Genomic DNA, 26383 nt, shown 5'->3' on the forward strand with positions numbered 1-26383 from the left:
CACTGTCCTGTGGCAGGAGAGTGTGTACTCTCTCTGTTCTTAAAATCAGAATATTATTCTGAATAGCAGAGTCCTGTGGCTCTGGAGTCCTGTTTGCTACATGGAGGAATTACAATCTTCCTGTTCATTATATATGAACATGGCTTGTTTTTTTTTTCACATAACCAAGTTATTCATGTTAGTTTCGTAGGTACAATCACAGCTATTTTTATGAGTTTCAACATAAAACAAAGGCCTTTTAATCAGGAGAGGAAAGAAAGGTTCCAGGTGGATCTTGCAACAAGGTGGAAACACCTTGGTGGGATCTGCCTCTCCATGTGAGTGAGTGTTCTCTGAACTGTGTGTGTAGGCTCAGCACAAGCACCTGATGTTTTCTGCAACAGCAGAAAGGTTCTCTTGGTTTTCAATTCCAGCTCCTTCCAGTTGGGTATTTTAGCTGGGAGCTGAAAGCATCTTGAATGATGAACCAATAGAAAAGAAACACCCAGGCTACAGGAAATGAAAGGCAGGGTGGAATTGGGACTTGGGTTTTTTTCCCAGAGCTATCAGAAACAGCATTTTTTTTTTCATCATGTTATGCTCAGTATCTATTTTTCCTACTCAGCATCTAGGTTTTCCTACAGTTTTATGTCAGAAATTCTTAGCCCTATTCTGACCTGTTCAGCAGTGCTTGGAGCTGTGGTTGGCGTGGCCAAAGGCAGCACTCCCTGAAATGCTCTTACCTCATTCCAGTGGCAGGAGGAGAGGAAGGAAGCCTGTGTTAGGGTTACTTTTGAAATGGTTTGATTCTCCAAAAGCTTTTTTCAGTGATCACAATTAAACATGTTGTTGATTGCCTCATCCCTTACTCATTAAGTGCAGGTACTACTTCAGTATCAAGGCTCACATTTTATAGTTTCTTCCAGTCCTGTCACACCTAAACCTATTTGGCAACAGGTTGATTTATTCAGGCATTATTAGTGTGATGAAATTCTGCAACTATTCTATGCCCTTACCTTGAAATTTCATTTACTGTCTCCTGACAGCAAAGGCTTTATTTTTAAAATTCTTCTTTGAAACCAAAGGCAATCCACTCGTTAAAATACAAACTGCTGAGATTCATCAAAAAGTAATGAATAAATTAAAAGAAAACCTGAAGTGATTGCTTCTCCTCTGATAACAAAATGGAAAATAAATGACTGTCAACACTTGGAACATCATGTTTTAAAGAATGAGTGCAGCATTGAGCTGGCTCGTGAGGTCTCTCATATTCTCAGAAGGGGCTTCATGAAAGGATTGTCATTAACCACCCTGTAGTTAAGGGTGCTTTGAGCTTTTCAGTTCAAGTGGGTGTTCAATCTCACTGTTAAAAATGCGGGGGAAAAAAAGGTACATATTCATGATGCTGCTCCCATGAGATGCATATTCCAGACAGTACTTGGGCATCAGTGTGAAATGAATCCCCTGGGGTTTTATAGGAATACTGAAGGAATTAAACTGAACTGTGTGGGTGCAAACATTAACAGCCCTGATGTGCACCATTTCTATCAGATCTGTCAGCTGAGGGGTTGCAGGAAAGGCCATGGACAGACAGATCAACAATATATACATTTTGTTTAATGGAAGAACCTCCAGGGTGCTTGATTGTTGTTCCTGTTATATACAGAGAAACTTGGATGTTGCAGTTCTTTTAGCTCAGCCATTGCATTGAAACTCTAAACTGTCACCTGAACAGTCTCACCATGATTTAGCACCATTAAGAAATCTGTGAAATATAATTTAGAAGGCTGCAAAAAGAGAAAGGGTGAGGTGTGTTTCTTTACCTACACGAATCTCTGAAACTGTAACCCACCACTCTGACCTGATCTGTCAGTCAGACCAGGATAACAGGGAGCAAGGATAGGATGTGGCTGAGGTGATTTAGTGCTGCACTGGGGCATTTCTAAAAAAAGCATATTCTCTTTTTACCGCTCTTTGAGCAGCAGACTGAAAAATCAAAGCACCAGCTGGTGTTTACCCCAAGAGCTTTTGCCTCCAGCCCCAGGATGGATCCTCAGGGGCAGAGCAATGCAGGCTGACGGGGGGCCTTTGGCCTCCAGGGCTCAGACACAGAGGTGGAAGATCCTGGATGGGGATTTGAACCCACAAACATGATTTCTGACTATCATTTCTAACCAACCCCTCCCATTTCCACTCAATATGTCCTCAACGTGCATTTTAGGCATCTGGCATTTTTCCTGTATGAGCAGACATGCTCAATGAGACAGAATAAAGAAACTCCATGAGTAGCTTCCTAGTTGAGGTGTAAAATGATGCTTCTCAGGTGACAACATATTTTAAAAAAACCCCAACCTAAATATATTTTAGGAGGATCAGACTATAAAATAGCTGCCTAATTTTCCTGTGTTCCTCAGACACAAACCAGTTTTACACCTTTTGAGTTATTCTGCTGTTTGACACGACTCTAAAAGCTCATGGAAGTACCAGTTAAAGTCAGTTTATGCTGGGAGATATTTCCTGCTGTCACGGGAGGATTTCATAACAGCTGCATAACAGTGCATACAAAATATATACAGAGAATACAGAAAGCAAAGGGAAGGTACAAAGTTAGAGAAAACCCTGGACTCTAATTATATTCCTTCAAGTGAGCAACACTAATTTTTATTCCATGCATTATGGAAATAATCTATGTCAACACACAATAGGTTTTCCCTAAGGTCTCTGCTTTATTTGGGTACAGCACCAGCTAAGCTCATTTCAGGACAGTTATGCAATATTTTTTTTTATCCTTTTCACTCCTTGCTTGGCCCTGTAAATATGCTTGATATAGAGCTGGATCATCACAAAGAATGGCTCAGCCTTTCAAAGTGACTTATTTCTGCACTGTCCACACACTTCATAAACCTCAGTTATTTTGCTTTCAGTGTATGGCACGACCTCATCTTACTGACATTGAGACTAAACTGAGAGGACCTCATTCTTGTTGGGATTTTCAGTCTGAAATTGGTTTCTTATACTGCCTTTTTTTAAGTTGTTCAAGACATGCCTTCCATTCACCTTAACTGCAACAGTGAGTGCTCAGTAACTTTGCACTTCACTTTGGACACCAGTTAAAGGAGGAGAACACAGTTAGTGAACATTCTCCAAGGTTGGTTGAAGTGATTTATGGACATAATGTCACACAGAAACTTTAAAGCTGGGCCAGGAAAAGAACTGAATTCTCTAGAGCAGTGTTCTGCTGTCTTCACTGCAGCACATCTGCCCTCCTTCTTCTTTATCCTTCATTCATTACATGAGCTAAAATCATGGCAACAAAGGAGGCACGGGATGCTCCAGGCATCAGGATTGACCAGCTCCCTGGGCAGACAGAAGAATATTCCTGTTAACAAGGATTGTGTCCTAGACCTACATATAAGAAGGCCAAATTAAGGTTACCTGGGCTGATTTCATTTGCCAGCTGAATTTTTGCGAACTTTGATTTTTTAGTGAAAAATATTCCTGCTTGTTCTGTCCTGTGGGATTGTTTGTACCAACAGGAGTTATCATGCTGAGACTGCTGGGTGTGAGCTCATGGTGTGAGTCAGGAAAGCTGTTAATGAAGTGTGGGAAAGCCCCAGAGTGGGGATCAGGACACAGACAGCTCTGCTGTTCCCTTCCCACTCAGAAAATGGGAAGTGGAGGCACTCACAGTCTCTCACTGCCAGGCCTCCTTCCTACCTGGAGAAAGCAGGCAGTACCATAAAGCTGAGGCTTGGTTATATCACTTTCTCCCTTTGGGAACAGAGCTCCATTCCATGGGCTTGGTGAACAGCCCTGAGCCAGCAGGAATGATTCCCATTCCAGGAATGAGAGGAGTGACTGTGCTGTTGTGTGGGGGTGCAAAAATGTCCTTTGGCATTGGGTTTTTTTAAATATTAGGGTATAATAAAGGTTTAGTGGTTTAATTTTAATCTTCTTTTGGCATGAAAACCTTTATATGAGATGAAGAAAAAAAAAAAAGACTTAGTTCCACCTTTTAAAGTAGGAGCTGATAGAAACTATAAAACACTTTAAGTCCCCAAATTTATGAATGCACACTGTTGAATTGACTTAATTGTCACTAAGCAAAGGATTTTCAAGCTACCAAGTTCATAAAGCATGAACAGGATGTTCTCTGGAATTTGCTCCTGCCAGGAATGTATTGAGCCATGTCTCCTTTCAGACTCCTGTCCTCCTTTTGTCCCATCCTGTCACCAGCTGCTGCTCTGGCTTTGCAGCTTGCTGGCAATGCTCTCTTTGTCTCTGTCCCTCAGAATTTCATTGTTCTGCAGAACTGTGCTATGTTCATTCCATGCATTTGGAAAATGTAACAACTTCTAGGCTAAGCCAGACAGTGCAGATTCAGCATTCTCTGAAAAAAAATCCATAATGGTTTTGTGGCCATAAAGGAGATGGATGGCACCTGGATTTGGGAGTGGTGTCTACAAGAGCCCATCTGTATCCACCACAAGTTTTAAGGAGAACAGCTTCCCCTGAGGAGCAGTTTGGGAATGACTAAGAGTGGTGTGACCCAGACTAATACACAATTTGTGTACCTCGCCAGGTTCTCCAGCCACAGCTGAGTACTGCAGCCTGATGCTAAATGTCAAATGCCCATCAGCTGTTGGGGCAAGGATATGAAGAACTGATCTGAAATATCAACCACATGGCTTTGAAGTTGTGGCATGTCTGGGCTTGTGGCAAAAATACACCAGTTATTCCAGCTCTTGTATTTTTCCAGCTACTGAAAAATCTTCCTGTGGCTTCTAAATTTATTTCCCTATTTCCTACTTTGTTGATCAGTTTTTGCCATTTCAGAAACCTGAAATGGCAGTATTAATGGTGATCACAAATTAAATGTTACTGGTCCTCTGAATATACAACCCAAAAGAAGCTGTGCTGATTCTATTATTCCATACAGTAACTAAAATTACTTTCTCCTTCCTGTTTAAACATCAGCCATAAGTTCTGATAGAATTTCTAGTGCAAGAGTATGACTGTGTGGTATGATGTGATATAGTGCAAAGACATGGCTCTTCAATCTAATTGAACTTCTTTAGAATACATGAACATTTGCTTGCAGAACAGTTTCTCATAAAGTATTTGCCACTTTTTAGGTGGAATCACTCTCAGATGTCATGGTGTTAAGAGCAGACTTGTTTTTTTTGGAGGAAATAGTTATTTACCTCTGGCTAGCATTTTATCTGTTTTTCTGTCTGGGTACACAGGACCTCCAGAGGGACGTGCTCCCTGCTCCTCTTCCCCGGCAGCTCTGGAGCTTCTCCCTTCAGAACACAGTTCTCCTTTGCCCCCATTTCCACTAGGACTTGCTGTCCAAGGAATAATCAGACTTGTATGGGGCTGGTGGATGCCAACAGGAAAGGCTGTTGCTCATCTGAGCGCCTCACAATGCCCTGCACCAGCACAGTGTGGAAGAACGGAAAGGGAACGATCCTCGTGCTGATCCAGTTTCCCAGCTTTTGGCTGTGCCTCACAAGACCGTGCATTTTCAGTTGACCTCTGCTACTCACAGCTTTTTGGGAGCTTCCAATCTTGTTAAAGAGCCTGTCTGTCAAAAGCCTTTCTCTGTGCAGTTTTTCCTTACCAAGTGGTGAAACTCCGGGATGCAACCCAGCTGTGTCTTATTCAGCATGACAGGAATGGAACCATTTAAGCCACTGATGTAAATCAAATGTGATCTTAATGTTATTTCTAAACAGAAACACTCAACAACTCCAGAGGCCAAGGTCTCACTTGATCACATGTAAAACAAACACATCTCCTTCATATATTTACGAGTATCTGATTGCTGATATTAGTCACAAAGTCATTACCTGTGTGCCCTGTATTCCTTCTTTTCCTGCTGCACAGTCATTGCCTCTGGTTATCAGTCAGGGTCTTGGTACTTCTCTGGAAAGCACTTTGATTGCTCTGCTTTAACAAAAAAAACTTACAGAGATCATTTATCCCAGGAATAACCAGGAGTAGGAACTTATTGGACTGGAAATAATAGTGTAGATGTGGGTTCTACACATCATTCTCATGGCCAAACCAGGAGTTCAAAGGGTACATCCACCTCCAATGAGAACACACCCAGGCTGGTCAAATGCAACAAACTGCTTTGCTGGAGTGCTTTTAAAGTAAAAAAAAATTGCCTATAAATATTCTGAGATTGCTGTGAGGAGAAGAATCTGTGTCAGCCAAGGCTTCCTTTTGCTTTCCTCTGATTTAGAATTAAGTGTCTGCAACACTTTAGGATATAAATGTTATCATGATGATATGATAAAGCTACTGACTTGTTAAACTCTTCAGAACTTTTATTTGTTAATTGTACAGTGACTAGAACCATGGTTTCACACCTAATTGGAACCACTAAGTATTGCTAAAAACCTCCTTTCCCTGGATAAGTTACCCCTTCTCTTTACCCAGCTTAATTAGTAAGTTATCTATGAAAAGAATATTTTGTCTTTAGAATATTTATTCACACTAGATTTTTTAATTTGAGTAAATACCTATCAAATGGGAATGAGATAAATGGAGATGACTTTATTTAGTTTGCAATAACTAACACCTTATAATGCTAATAAAGCCATTAAAGAATTCGTACTGGTTGAGGTTCTTCTCCAGAAATTCTGTCTCACTTTCTACTTCAATTAGGTTGAACCTGTAAAGACCAGCTGAGCTTTATACCCCTGAGAAAGAGAGGGGAATTTCATTTAAATAATAAATTTTTTTTAAGGTTGTGATTTGTAAAAGGTTTCCTAGACCCTCTTAACCTGCAGAGTTGCCTCTGCAAATTCACAACCAATAAATGCATACAGGTGATTTCTGCTCGACCTTTTTAAGCACTTCATGTTTTCTGTCCCCAGGTGTGGGTGGATGCTGGCACACAGATATTTTTCTCTTATGCCATTTGCTTGGGGTGCCTGACGGCCCTGGGAAGCTACAACAACTACAACAACAACTGCTACAGGTAATTCCTTCCACGCTCTTGTTCTGCATCTGTTTTCAGTGATGGAAGTGTCCACACGCCCAGCTTCACTCGGAATTGCTTCCATTTTCCTTTGGCTGTTTGCATCAATATTCATAAGCATTTAGTAGAACAAAGATCTATAATGTTCCTCATAACTGTCTCAGAGGAAAACCTCCCCAAAATTTGGTATTTTCTTCCCTTTTGATCATATCTGACCCTTAGGCAGCCCCGAGCCCCTTGGTGCACATCAGGACACACAATTGAATGGGAAAATACAGAATTCCAGGCGTGTATAACTGCACTTGGGTGTGTTATTTGACCTGCTTTAAAAAAAATCCCACTCAAAAACTATTATTAAAACTCACCTAAGTTGGGTCTCCACTCTGAGTGTCACTTTACCCCAGAGTTTGCAGGCCCAGAGCAGAGGGAATGGGCAGCATTTCGTGGCTTATCTCTGTAGAAATCAGTGGGGGAATTGCTGATGACTTCAGTAGGTTTTAATCTTTCCTGAATTAATATCAAAAGGATATGACTCTCACAAAGTCCTCATTCTGTGTCATTGGCATGGGCAGGAATACCAGCAGTGCTTTTTTCTTCTGGCATCAGTGATTATTGAATTCATTTTCCTACAATTCCTACCAGGTATTAAAGGGCACCTTGTATTGAGTCCATTATGGTCTCCAGACGGAGAATTAAAATTTCACTTTTCTGTAAAAGAAATAATACAGTCCAAAAGCAAAAGAACCCCAAACACACCACCCCTTAAAGCCCTGAAAGTGTAAGTATTTAAATTCTGAGTTACAGTGTTACTTGGAGAGTTTTAGGAAACGCCTCCTTCTTTCCATGTTTGCTCTTCTGTCAGAGAAACACCGACCTATAGGACTGTTCAGACACAGACATACAAAACAGCTGTGCTGTGAAAAGCAGAATTAAATTTATATTCTAATTACTACTTAAAAAAAAAATCAAAATCAAGATATGGGTTTTCCTCCTGCAATCCCTACAGTTCATTGTCTGATCATAATATTGATTTTTTTTTGCCCTCTGTTTTCCTACATTTTTTTCCTAGGGGAAAGTTGCTGTGGAAAATAATGACATGAGGTATTTTAGTGCAAAAAAAAAGAAATCTAAACTGCACGAGGGTCTTGTGAATTAAAGAGTCAAACCTGATTTAATTCATTACCATTGTAAATTAATTGTAAGCAAGTCACTTTGCATCTTTGAATAGCAAATTAGTTTTTATTGTCCTTACTTAGCTTTCACTGTAACACATAAATACAGATCCTCCCTGGATTTACCGCAGTTTATATTAAAAGTAACTCTTGTGAAAGGATGAAATTAGTGGCAGTGCCATCACCAGGCAGTGTTTCCCCCTCATAAATAAGAGAAAGGTGCACTGAGGTTTCCTCTAATTTTTATCAAGCTCAGAATGCTCTTTAGTTTCTATAGTTTTTATTCTGTTAGTAATAAATTTTGATATAATTCCGCCATGCTGAGTTTGCTGCCTGTCTGAAAACTTCTCTTCATGCAGGCTCTGATGCCTTTCTACCAAGGGTGCTCATAAAAAATTCCAGTGGTTCTTGGGCATTAGTGTTTTAAAGTTTATTTGTTTCACAACCGACAGATCCAGACCCCCCCTCTCAATTTTCCTTCTCAAAGTGGCAAAAAAGGACTAAACTGCAGGTTCCACACATCTGTCAACAGGGAAAAAAACCCAAAGAGTTGAGGGGCTAGTAGAATTCCTGCAAAGACAAAAGAAGGATGGAAATTAAAATTGGAGATTATAGGAGTGGAAACACTGGTGGGTTCCCAGAGAACCTGCATTTGGTCTGTGACTTCTTCACTGGGGGATGAAAATGATTCAGCTGTAGTTCTGTTACATGGAAAGAACAGGTACTGGAGGTGATGAAAATCCCCTTAGGTTGCCTTTTGCCCTTTCTCTTGGAGAAATCTGTACCTACCCTCTGGATATTTTGGGCCAAGGTGCTGTGGTTTTTAGGACTTCCCTGTGAGTGGAGGAATGGCTGTGATCCTCTTGTTCAGTGGGATAGTCCAGCTCCAACCATTTGGACCTTCCTTCAAGAGTGAGCAGCAGACACAGACAGGGGCTCTGAAGGTGCACAGGAGTGATGTGTCTCCACCTCCAGCCTTTATCTCCTGTTCAGGAATCAGCAGTCTCAAGTGTCCTGTGCCATCATTCAGCAGCAAAAAAAAAAAAATAAATCTTGTTGTTTGGACTGCATTTGAAGCCTGGGAATTATCTAAAATAAATCTTATCTGCAGAAAGCAGGCTGTGCCAAGTGGAAGCATCATGTGGCTGGTGAACAGCCAGCTCCACCCCACTGAAGCAGTATCTCTTTTTCCCCCCAGAAGTTTAAAAAATCCATCTTTCTGACCTTTCTTATCGACAGGTTTTTGTCACATTGAGTTTTAATTTCTCAGCACTGAACTCACCAGTTTCTGAGGTGAGAGAGGCTGCAGTGAGAATCCCTCCAGAGCTTAACTCAGAGCTGAAATACACTGAGAAGGTCAGGAAGGTGGTGTTTTGCTTTGTTTTATTTCTCTGTAAAGCACAAAGGACTCTGTGCTCCTGGTTCCTTCCTTTTAGATTCTGTTTGATTGCTACTTTGCTTTAAAACATCCAAAGCCTATAGCTGACCTGGCTGGGAATAACTGCAGGATGCAATTTCATATGAAAAGCAAATAAATAACAGGTTAGAATTCTGATTATTTTCAGAAAGTATTTTAAGGAACCTATTTACCCTTGACAATGAACAGGGTTAGAGGGAGTTCAAGCAAGAAATAAGTGTGAACATCACAGGACTGGTCCATGTCTGAGTATTAATCCACAGTTTTTCATTCCTGGCATATTTTAGTAATTTGTAGATGATGTGACAAATAATTTATTTTTTTTTACAGTGAAATGGTTATGAAAACATAAAACCTTCTCAAATTAACTGTAGCTAAAATGATGAGAGAGAGTCAAAGCCTCTCATGGCCCTGAGAGTTGAGCTGATCTCTCACTTTGCAGCACAGAAATGTCAGGCTGTTCCCCTGCCAGTTGGAATGTGTGTGTCTGATGCTCAGGTGAGTCTCAGCTGGCATCAGGAAGAGTTTTGGAGAGATGTGGGGCAGTGTGGGCTTGTCAGTGAAGGAACAAGATGCTGGAACTGGTCCCCTCACTTCATAAACTCATGAGGTGAAGTTACAGGATAAAAATACGAAACCAGCCACAAAACAGAGAGAGAAGCAAAGGAGTTTTGCAGGAATATATGCCAAGAATTTAAAGTATGAATTGTCTCTGATTCTCAAAAAGTCCCAACAAATCTGTGACAAAGATGTGAACCATTATTGAAGCTGTGAATTTTATAGAGTCCTTTCTTCCAGCTGATAACTTGTGCAAAAACTTGCTTCAGAGCCATAGCAGGATGAGAATAAACCAAAGTAAGGGATAGGCTTGAGACAGCTACAGGCTTGTCTTGTGTTTCAGTGGTCTAGGATCCTAACTTACTTTCAGCCATCTGGGTGAGATCATTGCTTTCTGAAGTACACAGCTTTCTCTCCTGGCAAATAGTCTTAATAGACTGACTGTCATGATAAATCATTCTTGCCCCATCGTCCCTCATGCCTGGAGAGCCATCTGAGGGCAGGATGAACAACAGTATTTCACTGAGCTCTGGGGAAAGTCACCCTTTTCTGCAAGAATATCTTCCCTTTTTTTTTAAAGTGATTTACTTCTGCGACGTTTCCATTCTGGGGAAAGAAATACTTCTTCACCTTGGCCTTGTCATTGTCACAGTTTGATAGGTAGGATATGTTATTCTGAGAGGTCCCTACACAGTCTTGGCCTTTGCTGGGCACTTTTTCAGGCATGCACAGATTTCCTAGACTATCCACGATTCTTTTCATACCCACAGCTTCTTAAAAAAAGGTTATAAACCATACTGGAGTTGTATTTTGTATGGATATATATTGCCAATATAACTGAAATAGAAGGAGCTAAGATCTGACCATAGGATTTTTTTTTCCCCAGGAAGAAAATGATACCACTTTTATATAGTTTATAAATGAATTCGTGTCCTCTGGAATATATTATTGCAACTACTCTGGAGTTCTTAATGTCATTCTTGCAATAGTTTTACATATTTTCTAAAGATTCTGTTGGAAAAGAGCAAACAGGTTTGCAATTCCATCAGTTAAAACACAGCCAGGGTTTTATCATGGTATCCTCCTGCATGTGTTTATTCCTGGCTGGTTGCTCCCAGTCACAATATGAGTTGGGAGCTTACTCTTAATGAGCAATCTACTGTTCATTCCTGCAGCCTGGTGTTCTGTTAGTCCTGTGGCTCAGTGTTGGAAGGGAAACCCCTGCTCTGGAGATCAACAGCAGTGTTTTTTATTTATATTTTCAGAGACTGCATCATGCTCTGCTGCTTGAACAGTGGCACAAGTTTTGTTGCTGGTTTTGCTATCTTTTCAGTTCTTGGATTTATGGCTTATGAACAAGGCGTGCCCATTGCAGAAGTTGCAGAGTCAGGTAAGTTCCAAAACCAGTTTTCTGAGTTAACAAAAAATGCTCAGAGGTTGTAGTCAAAGTCCTTAGTCTGTGCCATGGCTTGTGGATAAGATGACTCATTAGAATAATTGCTGTAAGAAGACTTCTTAACTATTCTTTTGGTCAGATATTTATGTGGGAAAAATATTGATGTGAAAAAATATTATAGTACCAAATTGATAAAGTCAAAGAGCCACTGTTAAACAAACCTACTCCAGCTGATTATTTAGCAGTGATACATTGCTCAGTTGTGTGTTACATCCTCATCCTCATCTGCATTCTGTTTTCTTCCAATGAGACAGACTGAAATCCACAGATATTTTTTCCTTCTGAAAACAAAAGGTTAGAAAGGATCTATAAGGAAAAAAAAGCTGTGGCTATTAAGGTAATGAGAAAACAGCTTTTAGGAGAAGTCTTTGGAAGTACTCTGAGGTCTTGCTTGATATATACAATGCAAATACAGATTTTCAGCAGTCAGATTGCCAACACCCTCTGCTGATGTCAGTAAGCTTGTCTCTGAGGAACATACACTGAGACACTCTGTTTATTAAGCATAAAAGTTTTAGTTTTGAGTCCAGAAGGGCTCAAAGGCCCAGCTTTATGGGAAATCAACCATCTACATTCATTATTGGACTTGGACACCCAGTGGAAGTTAAGTGCTCTTTAACATATTTGTGGGTGTAACATCTTTAAACATCAGTTAAAATTCAGCAGAAGAAAAAGAAGAGGGTGCTGCCCAAAAAGAAAAACAATGTAATGCTGAGCTGTTAAGGAGAAGAAATGACTCTCATGGAGTTAGACCAAATTAGCAGGCAAACTGCAGAACAATTAGAGCTTCACTAATACTCTCGTGGAAAATATTTCTCTTTTACTGAAGCACTCAAGACAACTGGCTTATAGTGTTTTAGAAACTGTACAGGAAAACAAAAGATTAAAAGACAGCAGTAACTCTGGACTTTATAGGAGTTTGTAACTCCTGTGTTAAATGAAAAAGCAGTAGTGTGTTAACAGGACCTCAGTGAAGTTATTGCAGCAGGAGCATCAAGGTGCTCCTTTATCAGCCTGTGATACTGCCTTGGTACCCTGCTTTAAAGGCTGGCTGACTTCATTGAAAGCAGCTGAAAAATGAGCAGAGGTAAATAAAAATAAGAACAGGAGAAGATGAACCAGGTGAGATGATATCTTAGCAGATCTGAGAAGTTCTGTTACAAAAATGTTCTATTTTGAAGATTTTTGGAAATGTGCAGCCCATGAATTGATGTTACACACCACCAGCAGCACTCAAAAGCAGAGAGCAGAACAGGAAACAGCCTGTAGATAGATATTTGCCTTGCACCAGGCATGGCTCCCAAAATTCAGCTCCTCCCACTGACTGTATTCCTGCACAAGTTGTCAGATATAGTCCTGTCTTAGGAGAAAATACAGATTCCAGGATATGTTAATAAGTTCTGTAAGGCAATCACAGGACCACAGGCTGTTTATTTGGGGAGGTTGGTACTGATGCACATCCACTCAAAAAAGGAGAACACAAAGCACTGTGAAGTCAACAGAAGTTCACCTTCAAACATCTGTGCAGGATACAGGCAGAGTCTTCATCACAAATTTGACTCATCACCTAATGTTCAGACTCTGAGACAAAAAGTTTGTCAAGGTTCTCAGTCTTGTGTTTATCCCCTCTCATCTGCCATAAAGTAAGAATTGAGTTGTAGTGGGTTGACCCTCAGCAGCAGCTGAGCATCCACATTGCTGTTCACTCCCTCACCCTCCCCGGTGGGATGGGGAAGGGAACAGGAAGAGAAAATGGGAGAAAACTGGTGCATTCAGACCCAGCAGTTTAATAAGTGGTGCTGTGGAAAGCCTGGCCAGCAATAGCCACAATGTTGGTGTCAGTAAAGCTGTGCTGCCCTCAGCACTGCACAGGCTGCTCTGGAGGAACTGAACTCCAGCCCAGCCAGACCCACACACAAGAATAAACCATTTCCTTTCTTCTCTTCTTTTTCAGGACCAGGACTTGCATTTATAGCTTACCCTAAAGCTGTTACTATGATGCCTCTTTCTCCACTGTGGGCAGCTCTGTTCTTCATGATGCTCATATTCCTTGGATTAGATAGTCAGGTATGAAAAAAATGCTATTTAAATGTTCTGTCAGATTCCCTGGAATGTGGGTATCAGCACCCTGGGTGTAAGCATCATCTAACCTGATTTAAAACCCAGCACTAACTCAGCTCTTCACTTGAGAGCTTTAATTCAAGTTCCTATTTTAAATCTCAGTTATGTGGTGCTGGAGATTTCTTCATGATTAACTATGAAGGCTGGTTCAGCTTCTCTCCAGCTTTCATTATTAACATGGAAATCAGTTTGAACTTAAACAAGGGTAATTAAAATTCACAGTTCAGTAAAATACCAGTTGTCTTCTTTCCCCATTTTTAAAGCAATGAATTTTGAAACTGAATATCAGATAGTGATAATGTAATTTTCTGTGATTTATTTTTACTTCAAGATACCATAGCAAGAAATGTGTAGTCATATCCTGAAACAAGGGGGCAGCATAGAATTTGTCCTTCCCGTGTGACCATAAAAAATGCAAACGCTGCTTGAAGAGAAATGTAAAGTGGCTGGAATTTTCAGCATGCAGCTCAGCTCTTAGTATGATTGGGTTCAGAGAGTTTATCATTATATACTGCAGAATAAAGCTCACCAGTTCTTATTTTGCCTGACATTTCCAATCACTAAACTTAATGTTTTAGTAACTGCTCTTTTTCCTGATCTCACAGCTTTTTAAAAGTCTTTTTTTTTTTTAATTGAGCAATTCCTAAATTCTGCTCTTGACTGTTCCAGTGAAACAGGCTTTATATTGTCTACTTTTGAGCATTAGTTTTGGTTCCTACTTCAGAAACCTTGCTCCAAAGCCCTGGCTCAGAAGCTCAGGCCTCTTGCTTTCTGCTGCTGTTTAAAGACAGTGAGAGTGTTCCTGCCCTCTTTATTAGAAGTGATTGGGCACTCAACAGCTTTGTGGAACTTCTTTCTTCTGGTGAATGGAGAGAACTTCTCCAAAAATCTGTTCCTTTAGCAGTGCTCCAAGGTGCATTGGCACTCTCTGTCACTCCTTGAAGTGGCAAAGATGCAGGATGCTTAGAGTGACACTACCTTGCAACCCCACGAGTGGTTTGCACATGATTTAATTCCTATTTGTCTCAGTTTAATGAGACTGAAGTGTTTTGCTAAGGAGGATGAGCTATGAGGAAAACCAAACTCCTCCCTCTAAGCAACTGTAAATCCAAAATTAAGAGGCTCCAGGAGGGAGATAGAAAAGATAGCAGGCCTTTATTAAAGGATATATGTGTATTGGCAGAACAACAAAAGAACACAAAAACAACTAAACAATAATTCTGCACCCAAAGTTCCCTCTAAAAAAAACAAAAAAAAAAAAACAGTTTAGTACTTTCCACCTTCTGGCACAATTCTAACCAGAGACAGCAAGGGGCTGATTCACTTGGTGTTTTAGAGTAAGTAAACCTATGACACTATTTAAGCCACATTTGGAAGATTTAATTTTTCTTTAAGCCATCTGCTACAGGGCAATTGCATTCTGAGGTAACACTAGTGTATTCAACTGTTTGGATTCGATGGTGGACTGAAAATCCATAACTTTGGAGTTTTTATATTCTGAAAAATTTCTCTTCTGTGTTTGAGCTTCTACCTATCGAGCGTCCCCAGGGATAATCTGCTCCCTATGATGAGAACAGAGAAGGATATTTGAAGGGTTTGGTAGCAAATCCAAATCTCAGCAGCAGAGGAGACACAGATTTCATTTGTGCTTTCCTACCCTTTGTTGCAGTTCGTGTGTGTGGAAAGCATCGTGACAGCTGTGGTGGACATGTACCCAAAGGTGTTCCGAAGGGGCTACAGGAGAGAACTGCTCATCCTTGGCCTCTCCATTGTGTCATATTTCCTTGGCCTAATAATGTTAACTGAGGTAAGAGGTGCGTTGTTGCAGAGAGAAGGAAATGGGGTTCTGTTTATAATCACAACAGATTAAAAGGAAGAACATTTGCCACAGACAAATTTCCCTGTCAGAAAAAAAAACCCCTACAAAATCCTTGAGAGACTGTTCTCAGCTCCTGTGTAACATCCGAAATGTAAAAGGTCCCCTCAGTTTTCCCTCTCAGCTTAGGAAATATTTTAATTAAAAATACACAGGAAATTCCATCTGCTTTGCACCAGCCAACCAAATACACTGGCCATGGTTTCTGCTGACTTACTTTGCACAGAAACAACTACATTTGGGATGAAAAGATCGATAATGGAATTGAAGTAAAGTGAAAAGAGAAAATAAAAACATCTTTGGTTTTTCTATCACTAGGCCAGCTCAATCAATGCAGCACATCTCTGAGCTGAAATTGTTTTGGTAAGAGTGGGGGGGGGGAAAGGAATTTTTTTTTCCCCAAACGGACCAAGGTGTTTGCTTTGGGATGTTCTAAACCGAGAATACCAAGGGTGTCAGTCGATCCCATCAATTCACGACGTCTGCCAACGCTGTGTTTGCAAGCCAGGTGGGGAGAGATTCTCTGGCACTTGTTAGGAGTTCAGCACTTGTTTTTATCAACAGCCTCCACCTCCCTCACTTTCCCCTCCCAGGACAGGAAGGAGAGGGGCAGGATCCGCACTCTGCCCATATTTCTCCTGGCTGGGCCACTAAGGCCTTCCTGTACCCAGCAGGGCAAAGGACCTTAGAATCATAGAATCATAGAATCAGAGAATCAGAGAATCAGAGAATCACAGAATCAGCTGGGTTGGAAGGGACCCCCGAGATCATCAAGTCCAACCCTTGATCCAACCCCGCTGTGGTTCCCAGCCCATGGCACTGATGCCACATCCAGTCTTGTCTTAAAAACCTCCAGGGATGGAGAATCCACCCCTTCCCTGGGCAGCCCATTCCAATGGCTGAGCACCCTCTCGGGAAAGAAATTCTTTCTGATATCCAAAATAAACCTCCCCTGGCACAACTTAAGACCATTCCCTCTTGTCTTGCTGATGGTTGCCTGGGAAAAGAGCCCAACCCCCCCTGGCTCCCCCCTCCTGTCAGGGAGTTGCAGAGAGTGAGGAGGTCTCCCCTGAGCCTCCTCTTCTCCAGGCTGAGCCCTCCCAGCTCCCTCAGCCTCTCCTCACAGCACTTGTGCTCCAGTCCCTTCACCAGCCTTGTTGCTCTTCCCTGGACCTGCCACCACGTGTCTCTGTTGTGCCCTGACTGCAGCAACCAGCTCATCCAGGGACTGAAATTCCCTCCACGGAGATCCACAGGCCTCTGACCATGTGCTTTTCCGACTGCTTTGTTACTGAAAACGAGCACATTTCACCCAAAAGAAATGTGTGGTGATTTTAAGCACGTTGTTCTGCTGTCCTCAGTACAGAAGTCCTTACAACTAAGAGAATAAATGAACTAAACAAAATATATTTGCTTTAGGTGCACTTTTAGGGAAAGGAAAACAAAGATGGGGGAGAAAGTGGAGACTAGGACAAAATAAAATGTTATTTTAGTGACAGGTCTTGCCAGACTAATCAGATGTCCCTGTATGATGCTCTGCATGAAGCAAATGCAGTTGAAGAGAAGCTTTAAATGCTTATATACTTTATATTTACCTGTTATCCTTCTTACCCTCATTAAGATAAATTGTCTTTCCTATGTAAAATGGGAAATCTTGAAATAAATCCCTCCCACAGTGCAAGTGTTGAGCACAGCACTGAAAGACATATTAATGAGATATACAGGTTAAAAGAAATACAAACATGAAGAATGAAGAACATGCAAGTTCTCCAAACTGACAGGAATATTCTTGGAAGAGTTTCGTGGAGTTGTTATCCTTATATTGTACTGTCTTAGTTGGTTGATCTCTAAGTTTGCAGTTTGCTCAGATGTTTGCTGAGCTTCACCATGAGCACTTTGCAGTAGAGAATCAGTTTTCTTCACTTGCAGAAAATTGTCCAAGATGCAATGGATCCCACGAGCTCCCCAAATAGCAGTACATTCAAACTGAAGGGCTGATCTCAAGCCCCTATTTCCTTTACACAGCTCTCCGTGGAGGGAAGTCTTAGAATTCCTTTCTGCGGAAATGCTCTTTGTGAATCTCCTCCTCATTATTTCAATATAGAATTTATATGCTATAAAAGATGAAGTATCTCTCACAGAAAGTAGTGCAATATAATTCATATAATTTTAATAGTAGGTCAGACACAGAACCAAGCCCCTGCATCTTCATGTGCAGCACCAGTGGATGTCTGCAGCTCGACGTGATAACAGAGGAAATTAAAAGCAGGAAGGTGGGAGAGCATTTAGAAACCAGACAACTCTAGTTCTCTCCACTACAGACTTACTGCCCTAAAGCAAGTGCACAGTAAAAAAAACCAAAAACCAAAACACAAAAAACCCCAAAAAGCTTTCACAATAAGAAATCACTGAGAAATGAATATTCTTTGTTCAAGAAGTAACCAACCTGAGCAGGAAGGTCACCAGGGAACCCACAGATTGACTGTGGAACCGAAGCATATTTGCTATGAAATATTCCTGCTGGTGCCAACACAATATTTTTTTCCCTTTCCTCTTTTTGTCTTCCAGGGTGGGATGTATGTCTTTCAGCTGTTTGACTCCTATGCAGCCAGTGGCATGTGCCTTCTCTTTGTTGCCATATTTGAATGTGTCTGCATAGGCTGGGTGTATGGTGAGTTGCCTGAAAATTCCTGCCATCTTCACTTTTCCTAGAAGTTTTCTATTTGTGTGAAAGCAAAGTGGAGGCCTTGTACCCTTATGGAGTGGGGCCCTCCACATTCCCATGCCCTGCCAAAAGTCAGGAATGGCTTTTTTTTCCACTCTAAATAAACAAGGGAGTGGAATAGGTGTTTATTTTTTTTCCCTCCTTGGTCCTAGTCAGGACTGACCTCCACCTTCACCTTGGAAGTCCTTTGCTGCCTTGGAGAGTAGGGGTGGCTATGAGCCTTTTTCTCTCAGGAATGGTCTCTGCAGGGTGTGTTCCCCTCCAATTTACAACCCTCACAGATAAACCCAGGGAAGTGGACTCCATCCTCATTAACACAGAAGGGACACAGTGGGTGGCCTCAGCTCTGCTGCTTCTGTCTCCAGCAAAGTCCAGGGAAAAACCCTGCAATGCTCAGAATGCTCATGGTTACACCCTCAAGCACACAAAGGAAGGACAATTTCACTTGGTAAAACATCATATGAACTGCAGATCACACACGTGCCCAGCTATCCAGAGAGTCACATACAAGCTTGTAGCATATAAATATATGTATATAATACTCTTTAACTGGGGATGCTCAGACTGTTCCTGACAAGAAGCCCTTTCTGTTTGACATCTCACCCACTCCTTCCTGCTGTTCATGTTGGTCACACACAGGTGTGGGCAGCAGCCCCTCTGCCAGGAGCATGAAGCAGATGGCAGGGAGGTGTGTCAGAGAAAGGCAGTAGCTTCAGTCCTCACAGCTCTGTGTGTGGTTTTCTCCTCACTGTTTGAAAATACTGGCTGTACCACCTCTTATTCTACATTCTACATCTGCTTTTCTCTTGTTTGTTTTTTTTTTGGGGGGGACAGGCAGCAATCGCTTTTATGAGAACATTGAAGATATGATTGGGTACAAACCCCTGTCATTGATTAAATGGTGCTGGATGGTCCTAACTCCAGGTATTTGTGCAGTAAGTACAGAATATCCAAACGATTTGTTTTAGACATAAAGAGGGGGTTTTGTACATGTTTTTATAATTTTGTTGCTGGTAATGATTGAGAAAAAGTGCCTACTGATTTGTATTTCAAATAAAAAACACTCTGTAGGTTCTGTAAAAATGGTTAAATGTTCTGTGAATAGTGAGAAACCTTAGCATGCCCATTCATAGGGAAAGAAATAATCCCAGAGCCCTAAACAAATATTTGCCAGTACAAGGGAGGTGTTTTTCCCTGCATGGTTAGGACACCTTGAGTATTAGCAGATAGCTTGAGCTTCTCCAGACTTGTGCTGGTTCCTTTGCTGCTCCAGCCTCCTTTCTCCTCTCTCTCTGAGTAAACAGACATTTTTCAAAGGAGACAGGACATTTTTTCTTCTAGCAAAAGTAGAAGAGGCCCAAAACACATGCCATGTGCATGAAGAAGGGGAAGGAACTTGCCATAGCAGAAGTTGGCAGTACTGGTGCCAGCTGTGGTGATCTGTGGCTGCATAACAGGACAAAGTCACAAAAGCAGCATGATCAAATTGTCCAGAAACTTATCCTGAAAGCTTTCAGTTCTCCAATACACAAATGATAAGCAACTGCAAAACCACAGGTGCTGCAGCACTTGGAGATCCAGGTTCCCTTGGGCTCTGCCAGTTCATTTGCAAACTCAGGACAATTTCAGACTCATTGCCACCAGTTCTGAAATGAACTTTTAACCCAGTGTCTCCTTTAACCACTTTGGAGAAAAGTGCATGGTAGCTTTTTTATGTTTCATAAATATAAATGGTTCAAACTGCTTGATTTGACACCTGTCAAATTTAGAGGGATCTATTGGAGCTTTTGGGAGGATGAAAGCATTGGCCTGCAGAACTGCAGAGACACACAGTGGATCGAGGCAACTTTGAAAATTTGGGCTTTCCTTTTTCATCCTGACAGGTTAGAGAGAACACAGCTTGTGTTACTTAATCACAGCTGGTTCACGGTGGCAAAGCCTAATCTTTCCTGCCCAGGTACTCTTTGCCATCAAAGTGCAGGACTTATTGTCATCAAGAGGTAAATAGGATTTAAACTTGAAACGTTGTTCGTTCCTCTGGGAGCTACTGAGATATGTTGCTTAAGCTGTACATAAAAGGAGATACTGCTGGTGGTTTTTTTTTTCTCTGAGTGAAGAGTTTTGCCTCCTGAGGGAGCCTGGCCTTGCCTAAACACTCAGTCGCTATCTTGTTATGCAGGCAGGGTTTTCTCAAATAATACCACTAATAATGTTTCTGCTTGTCTCAGGGAATCTTCATCTTTTTCCTGGTGAAATACAAGCCTCTGAAATACAACAATGTGTATATATACCCTGACTGGGGCTATGGCATAGGGTGGATGATGGCACTCTCTTCCATGGTCTGTATCCCTTTGTGGATCTGCATTAAGCTGTGGAAGACAGAAGGCACTGTCATGGAGGTGAGATATATTTTCAGATTAATGCTGCTGAAGAAAGAATGGAAAGAATGTGTGAATCCTCACGTAGGTGAGACCAGGAACCATTGAATCCAAGCAGCAAAGCCACATCCCTGTTACAGTGGCAGCCTGAGTTAGCCCTCTCACTCAGTGCTGGAAAGAGGGATCTGAACTTCCTCTATTTTCTTCTGAAATCCTGTTGGGGTTTTTTTTTTTGCCTTCACTGACTTGAGCCTGTGGTAAACAAACCAAAACTGCAGCTTTTTGGTGCTCTGTTTCAGCTCAGTTTGCAGCTTCAAATGTCTGTAAAGTCAGCTAAACGCATCAGGAAGGTTTGTACCAGCCATTCCCTCAGCTCAGCTGCCTTCTTTCCATGGTTTTGGGAACTAATGTTTGAGGTGCCAGGATTTTCCTCCAGGAGCTGGGTAGCAAACACTCACGTGTGTTTTCTGGACAGTTTTCCTGAATACAGTTCCCTGAATGAGAAATATGGGCAAACAGAAACATTCAGTGCAATTTACTGACAGTTGGTGTCAGGTCAGCTCAGGTTTAGGCTGAGGTTAAGATTATTAAAAGTGTTACCTTTAAACTTGAAAGGCTTTTCGTTTCTGTGGGAACTCCAAAGAAAAACAGTGAAGATGGCAATAATGGAAGAAAAGGGAATATAAATTTTATTCAGCCATTTGGGATTTCTCACATTGCAGAAAAGCCTAATTATATCCATATTGCAATGACTCCATTTAGCTGATTAAACACGGCCTGGAGACTGCCTGGGAAATTTTTACTGTGGATATATAAACAAAAAAAACAGTTTTCCATAATACAGTTTTCTTAACATGTCAAAAAAGGAAATTTTCATGAATCTAAACATGAACTATTTCCTCTATGCATCACCCTCACATATCTCTGCAAGTAAACAGTCTTTAAACTGTGTAATCTACAGCACTGCAGGCAGGTCATTATCTTCTATATACAAGGATGACAAGAGGATTTTTTTAATCCCAGTTGGAAGCTTCTTGGGAAACCAACTTCCTACAGCATCTCTGCTCCCAAGCTGTGAGCTTGTGGACGTTGTTGCTAGAAAAGGGAAAGCTCTTGGATGAACGTGGATAGTTTCCTTTGTTCTTAGATGAATATGGATATTTTGCTTTGTTCTTTAGCTTAACACTTGTTTAGTTACTTTTTCCGGTGCACGTCCTACTACAACATGAGAAGTAAAACCTGCTCATTGAACAGGTATCATGTTGAGTTTCTTCATGGAAGGGGATGTTGCTCTAAATCAGCAGAAAACCTCAGTTTGACTTTAGATTTGCCTTCATTCTCTATAACCTTTGGCCTGGAGTGATTTGTCCAGAACTGTTCAACGTGCAAGTCCGTGACTAGAACAGGGAAAGAGCAGCAGACATTCAAGAGACAGGGCTTTTATAATCAATCTGTTGATGAGATGGGTGTCTGTGACCGAGAAAAATGCACTGATTTCCATTTTCTCCGATTTTCTAGAAATTCAGGAAGTTGGTTACGCCCAGCTCAGACCTGAAAATGCGGGGGAAGCTTGGAGGAGGAGCCTACATTGCAGCAATAAATGACTGCGACGCCAAACTGAAAGGAGATGGCACCATTTCAACCATCACAGAAAAGGAGACACATTTCTAAAAGAACTATCTTTTTTTTTTTTTTTTGGGCTGTTTTATTTTTTTGTATAAATAAATAAATAAATTCACTTAATTATAGAGGCTGGCTTGTTTTGCACAAAATTTTATTAACCAGTTAATTTTAAAGTGAAAATTGTATACTTGTTTAAAAGTGATTTTTTTGAAATTATAAGTAATGATTATGTAAAAGAAAAAGAAATAGTGTTATATGGTCTGTTAGTGATGACTTCTTGTAATATGGTGATTTCGGTAAATGTTCTTTTTTAGAAGTTAGAGGGACCTGTATAATGTGCTGTAAAACTTTTCTACTTTGATTTCTGGCAGGTGTTAATGTTGTATAGATCTCTGCCTTCTAACCTGTAAGCATTTCAGACCATTTCAGCTTTTTGTGTGTATATAAAGGGAACCAGACTGTCCTGTTATTTGTTTCAGAAGAAGTGATGAGGGGATGAGGCTGACTTGTGGCTGCTGTTGCATCTCTGTGTCTGTGCGTGGGCAGGACTCAGCTCCCAGCTGAGGGCAGTGGCTTTGTCCCCTGTGATCCAGCCCCTGCCCAGGCTAATCCTGAGTCCTGCCCATAACAAGGCTCTTCTTTAGGGTGAGTTTTGTGACCCTGACAGCACCTCAGCTGTTCCTGTCGCCTCCCCTCCACCTCCCATTGGCTTCAACAGGTCAAAAATGTGTGGCCCACTTCTGAGTCACTGTTTTTCTGGAGATTGGATTGAGTTTATTTCTGAAGGGCTCTGAATTTTGCTGCTCTCGTAGGCTAGTGGTCTCTAAGAGGATGTGCACTACTTCAGGAAATACCCCAAACTTTTTAATTTTGTTTAATATCTGTGTGGCCAGTACTTCATTTTTGGCTGGCATTTACCATCCCCTGGGGTGAAATGTGTTTGTTGGAGGTCAAGGTTGCTTTATAGACTTGGAGATATTCTGAGGAAAAAAAGAGCATGTTTAGAGGTCTATATATTGTGGCCTCTGTCTCTCACTTTATCTACTTTTCTACCCATTCCCCTCAATAGAAATCAAGGATCCTGCAGTGGCAAAGGGTAGCACTACATAGGTTTTCTCATGGCACATGGTGGGATAGTTTGGGTGTCCTGTGCAGGGTCAGGATTTGGACTTGTTCCCTTCCAACTCAGGATATTCTGTTTTCTCTTCAAGGTACTTTCTAGATATCCTCAGATTAGGCACTTATTCTTCCCCCCTGAACGGTATTGAGGCTTGCACTGAATTCAGAGTAGGAGTCTATCTGGTGGAAGGTTGGAGTGGTGGTTCTTTTACCTCTAACAAGATTTCCAAGAGGTCATTTATATAGGGTGCAGGTGAAGGAGTTAAGACAGGAATGTTGTGACTCCTCTGTGTCACAAAGTGAGCACTATTGGATTTGTCATATCAGGCCTTTTATTCCATCAGTTGTCTGAATTGACTCCCTCTGATTTAAAACTGATTTTGTATGTGAATCTAATGCCAGGTCCATGAGGTGTGCAGATGCCCCAGTGTCAAAATCTCTAAACCTTATTTTGTGTTGGCTTTTTTTTTTGACAATATTCCAAACAACATTATTTGTTCTTGCCAATTTTTCTTGTGCTGTTTTTGTTATTTAATGGTTTTATGAGAAACCTGTGGAGGAACACTGTCCTACACTGCACAGTATTTGGGGGGGAGAGGCAAGCAACAGCCTAAGACAGCCATGAAGAAATGTCATAAAATCTACTGCATTTCTGCAACTCAAAACCACCAAAGCTCAGATACTAATACCTGGAGTTGTTAGAAACAGAAGTGGCTTCTCCCAAGGAAACATTTCCCTAGAAGTCATAAAGTGTATCTAAATATTGAATGGATAGAACTGTACATGCAAATCAGCATTTCTTTGAGACCTTGCTGATATCTCTTAAAAAAGAATTTTCATAAACTTGCTTTGTCTCACGTCACATCATTAAATCTGATAGATCTATTTAATTTTACTTTATCTTATTTGTAGGGGGTTTTCGTGTGGCAAGGTGGGAGTCCAAGGGAGAACTTCTCTACCACAATTCTGCTTCAAGTACTGTAAGTCCTGCTTGCCTTTGCACATCTCCATTGTGAGAAGCTTAGGATAGGACATTTGGAAGGAACCTGCCTTTAGGCAGGCACAGACCTACAATCTTGTGCCTTCTGGCCTCCCTCAGAGGGAGTCTGCAGCTTGTCATCCAGAGCTAGAGGGTACCACTGAAAATCACAGTCCCATGGGAAAATAATCCTGGAAAAGAAATGCTCCTAGAGTTGAAACCACAGATGAGATCCATACAATGAAAGAAACGAAAGCTACATATGGTAGCATTGAGAACATGCTCATTTCAAAACCTAGAAATCTATGTTTTTAGAAGTCCTAATGAGTCACAAATATTTTTGATTCAGTGTCCCTTCCTGGTTTTTCTCTCCACCCATCAGAGTTGCAGAACACCAGCCCCAAAGCCACATATGGGCCTTGGGGTGGATCGTGTTCTCTCTCAGAGCAAATGTGAAGATATTTTCTTACTGTTGAAGAATGTGCAAATGCAGATGCAACTTAGGTTATGCTTGGCCTTGGTCTCTGTGGTATTCCCTTCAGCAATCAGGACTCATCAGGAACGTTTCCAGCCCCATGTGCCAAGAGGTGCAGCCCCAACCACTCCCCTGGCCACCCACGGACACAAAGGGAACCCCCACACAAGTCAAGGTTGCTCTTTGAGTCAGGACAGAGAAACTTGACTCGTGCTCTGTAGCTTGTCTGTGTTCTCTGAAGTGCTGTACTCATCCCAAAAATCTCCACTGGAACTATGTACTTTGGAACATGCTTCCTCTTCTGCTGCTATGAACCATTTCACCCATGGCTTTATACACATACAGATGGCTCGGTGTGGTCTAAAGCATTTCACAGTGTTACTGATGTGCTGTGCTTGTACATGTGTGTGCTTAATACCTGACCTGTTTAACACTTTACTGATTTTTAAAAAAAAAAAATAAAAAATATTTTTCTTTTGCGGGGAGGGATGTGGGAGGGCAAATTTCCTAATAGGATTTGTGTTTTGTTTGGTTTTTTTTGTTTTTTTTTTGAAACAATATGAGGGGGGGAGGGGGAAATGCAAAAAGCCCGGATATATCGTTGTGGGTTTTTTATGCAGTAGAAACAATACTGCCCTTTTCTGAAATATCTGCAGTATTATTAAAAATAATAAAAATGAACAACCACTAAGTTTTATGTAACATTTCACACAAAGAAAGAGTCTGTTTGGTTTTGAAGGGCAGAAGATTTCGTCTACTTTCTTGTTTTCAAAAATTAAAGGAAATGGGCAAAACTCATTCTGTGTATTTTAGTTTCTATTGCTGTACTTTGTGTGACACTCCCCTAACGACTTAAATAATCACAACTACCCTTTTAGGGCAGAAAAATATCCCTTGATTCTAAATGGGGAACTGAGAAAAAAGGAAAGATTTAGCAACTTTTTTAAGCTCACCCAGCAAACCTGTGGCTGAAAGAAACTGAAGTCCCCTGATCTCACAACTTCATGTTGCTGTTGTTTAACAGCAATTTAATATTTTAAATTCCTGTTGCCAGGGAAAAGCACAGACCTACTGCCACTTTCCTGCTTTCCTCCCCCTAACCTATCCCTCCCCACTTGTGGCTAGTTTTGTTGGGGCCTCTGTGTCACTGGCAGAGTTAAAGCCACACAGAGTGTGGATGCAGGAACTTCTTGGGATGAAAGGACAAGCCTGTGATTGGCTTTCATAGAATCATAGAATCAGCTGGGTTCCAAGGGACCTCTGAGATCATCAAGTCCAACCCTTGATCCACTACCACTGTGGTTCCCAGCCCATGGCACTGATGCCACATCCAGTCTTGTCTTAAAAACCTCCAGGGATGGAGAATCCACCCCTTCCCTGGGCAGCCCATTCCTGAGCACCCTCTCGGGAAAGAAATTCTTTCTGATATCCAACCTAAACCTCCCCTGGCACAACTTGAGACCGAGCCCTCTTGTCTTGCTGATGGTTGCCTGGGAAAAGAGACCAACCCCCCC

General features: G+C 41.4%; 1 protein-coding gene across 3 annotated transcripts in view; it reads left to right on the forward strand.

The window, feature by feature from the left end:
* Positions 1-25667, forward strand: part of LOC127473538 (sodium- and chloride-dependent GABA transporter 3) — a 96020-nt gene extending 70353 nt beyond the window's left edge. For all 3 annotated transcript variants that reach the window (XM_051793286.1, XM_051793285.1, XM_051793287.1), the window contains exons 8-15: positions 6867-6970; positions 11383-11507; positions 13528-13640; positions 15364-15501; positions 18139-18241; positions 19130-19230; positions 20524-20694; positions 22192-25667. In XM_051793286.1, the coding sequence (XP_051649246.1) occupies positions 6867-6970; positions 11383-11507; positions 13528-13640; positions 15364-15501; positions 18139-18241; positions 19130-19230; positions 20524-20694; positions 22192-22344 (1008 nt within the window). In that variant the 3' untranslated portion in view covers positions 22345-25667. The remainder of the gene's footprint in view (positions 1-6866; positions 6971-11382; positions 11508-13527; positions 13641-15363; positions 15502-18138; positions 18242-19129; positions 19231-20523; positions 20695-22191) is intronic.
* Positions 25668-26383: the final 716 nt, after the last annotated feature.

Source organism: Manacus candei, unplaced genomic scaffold, assembly GCF_025592945.1.
Source record: "Manacus candei isolate 608988 ecotype Guabito, Panama unplaced genomic scaffold, ASM2559294v1 h1tg000036l, whole genome shotgun sequence".
Lineage (NCBI taxonomy): Eukaryota > Metazoa > Chordata > Aves > Passeriformes > Pipridae > Manacus > Manacus candei.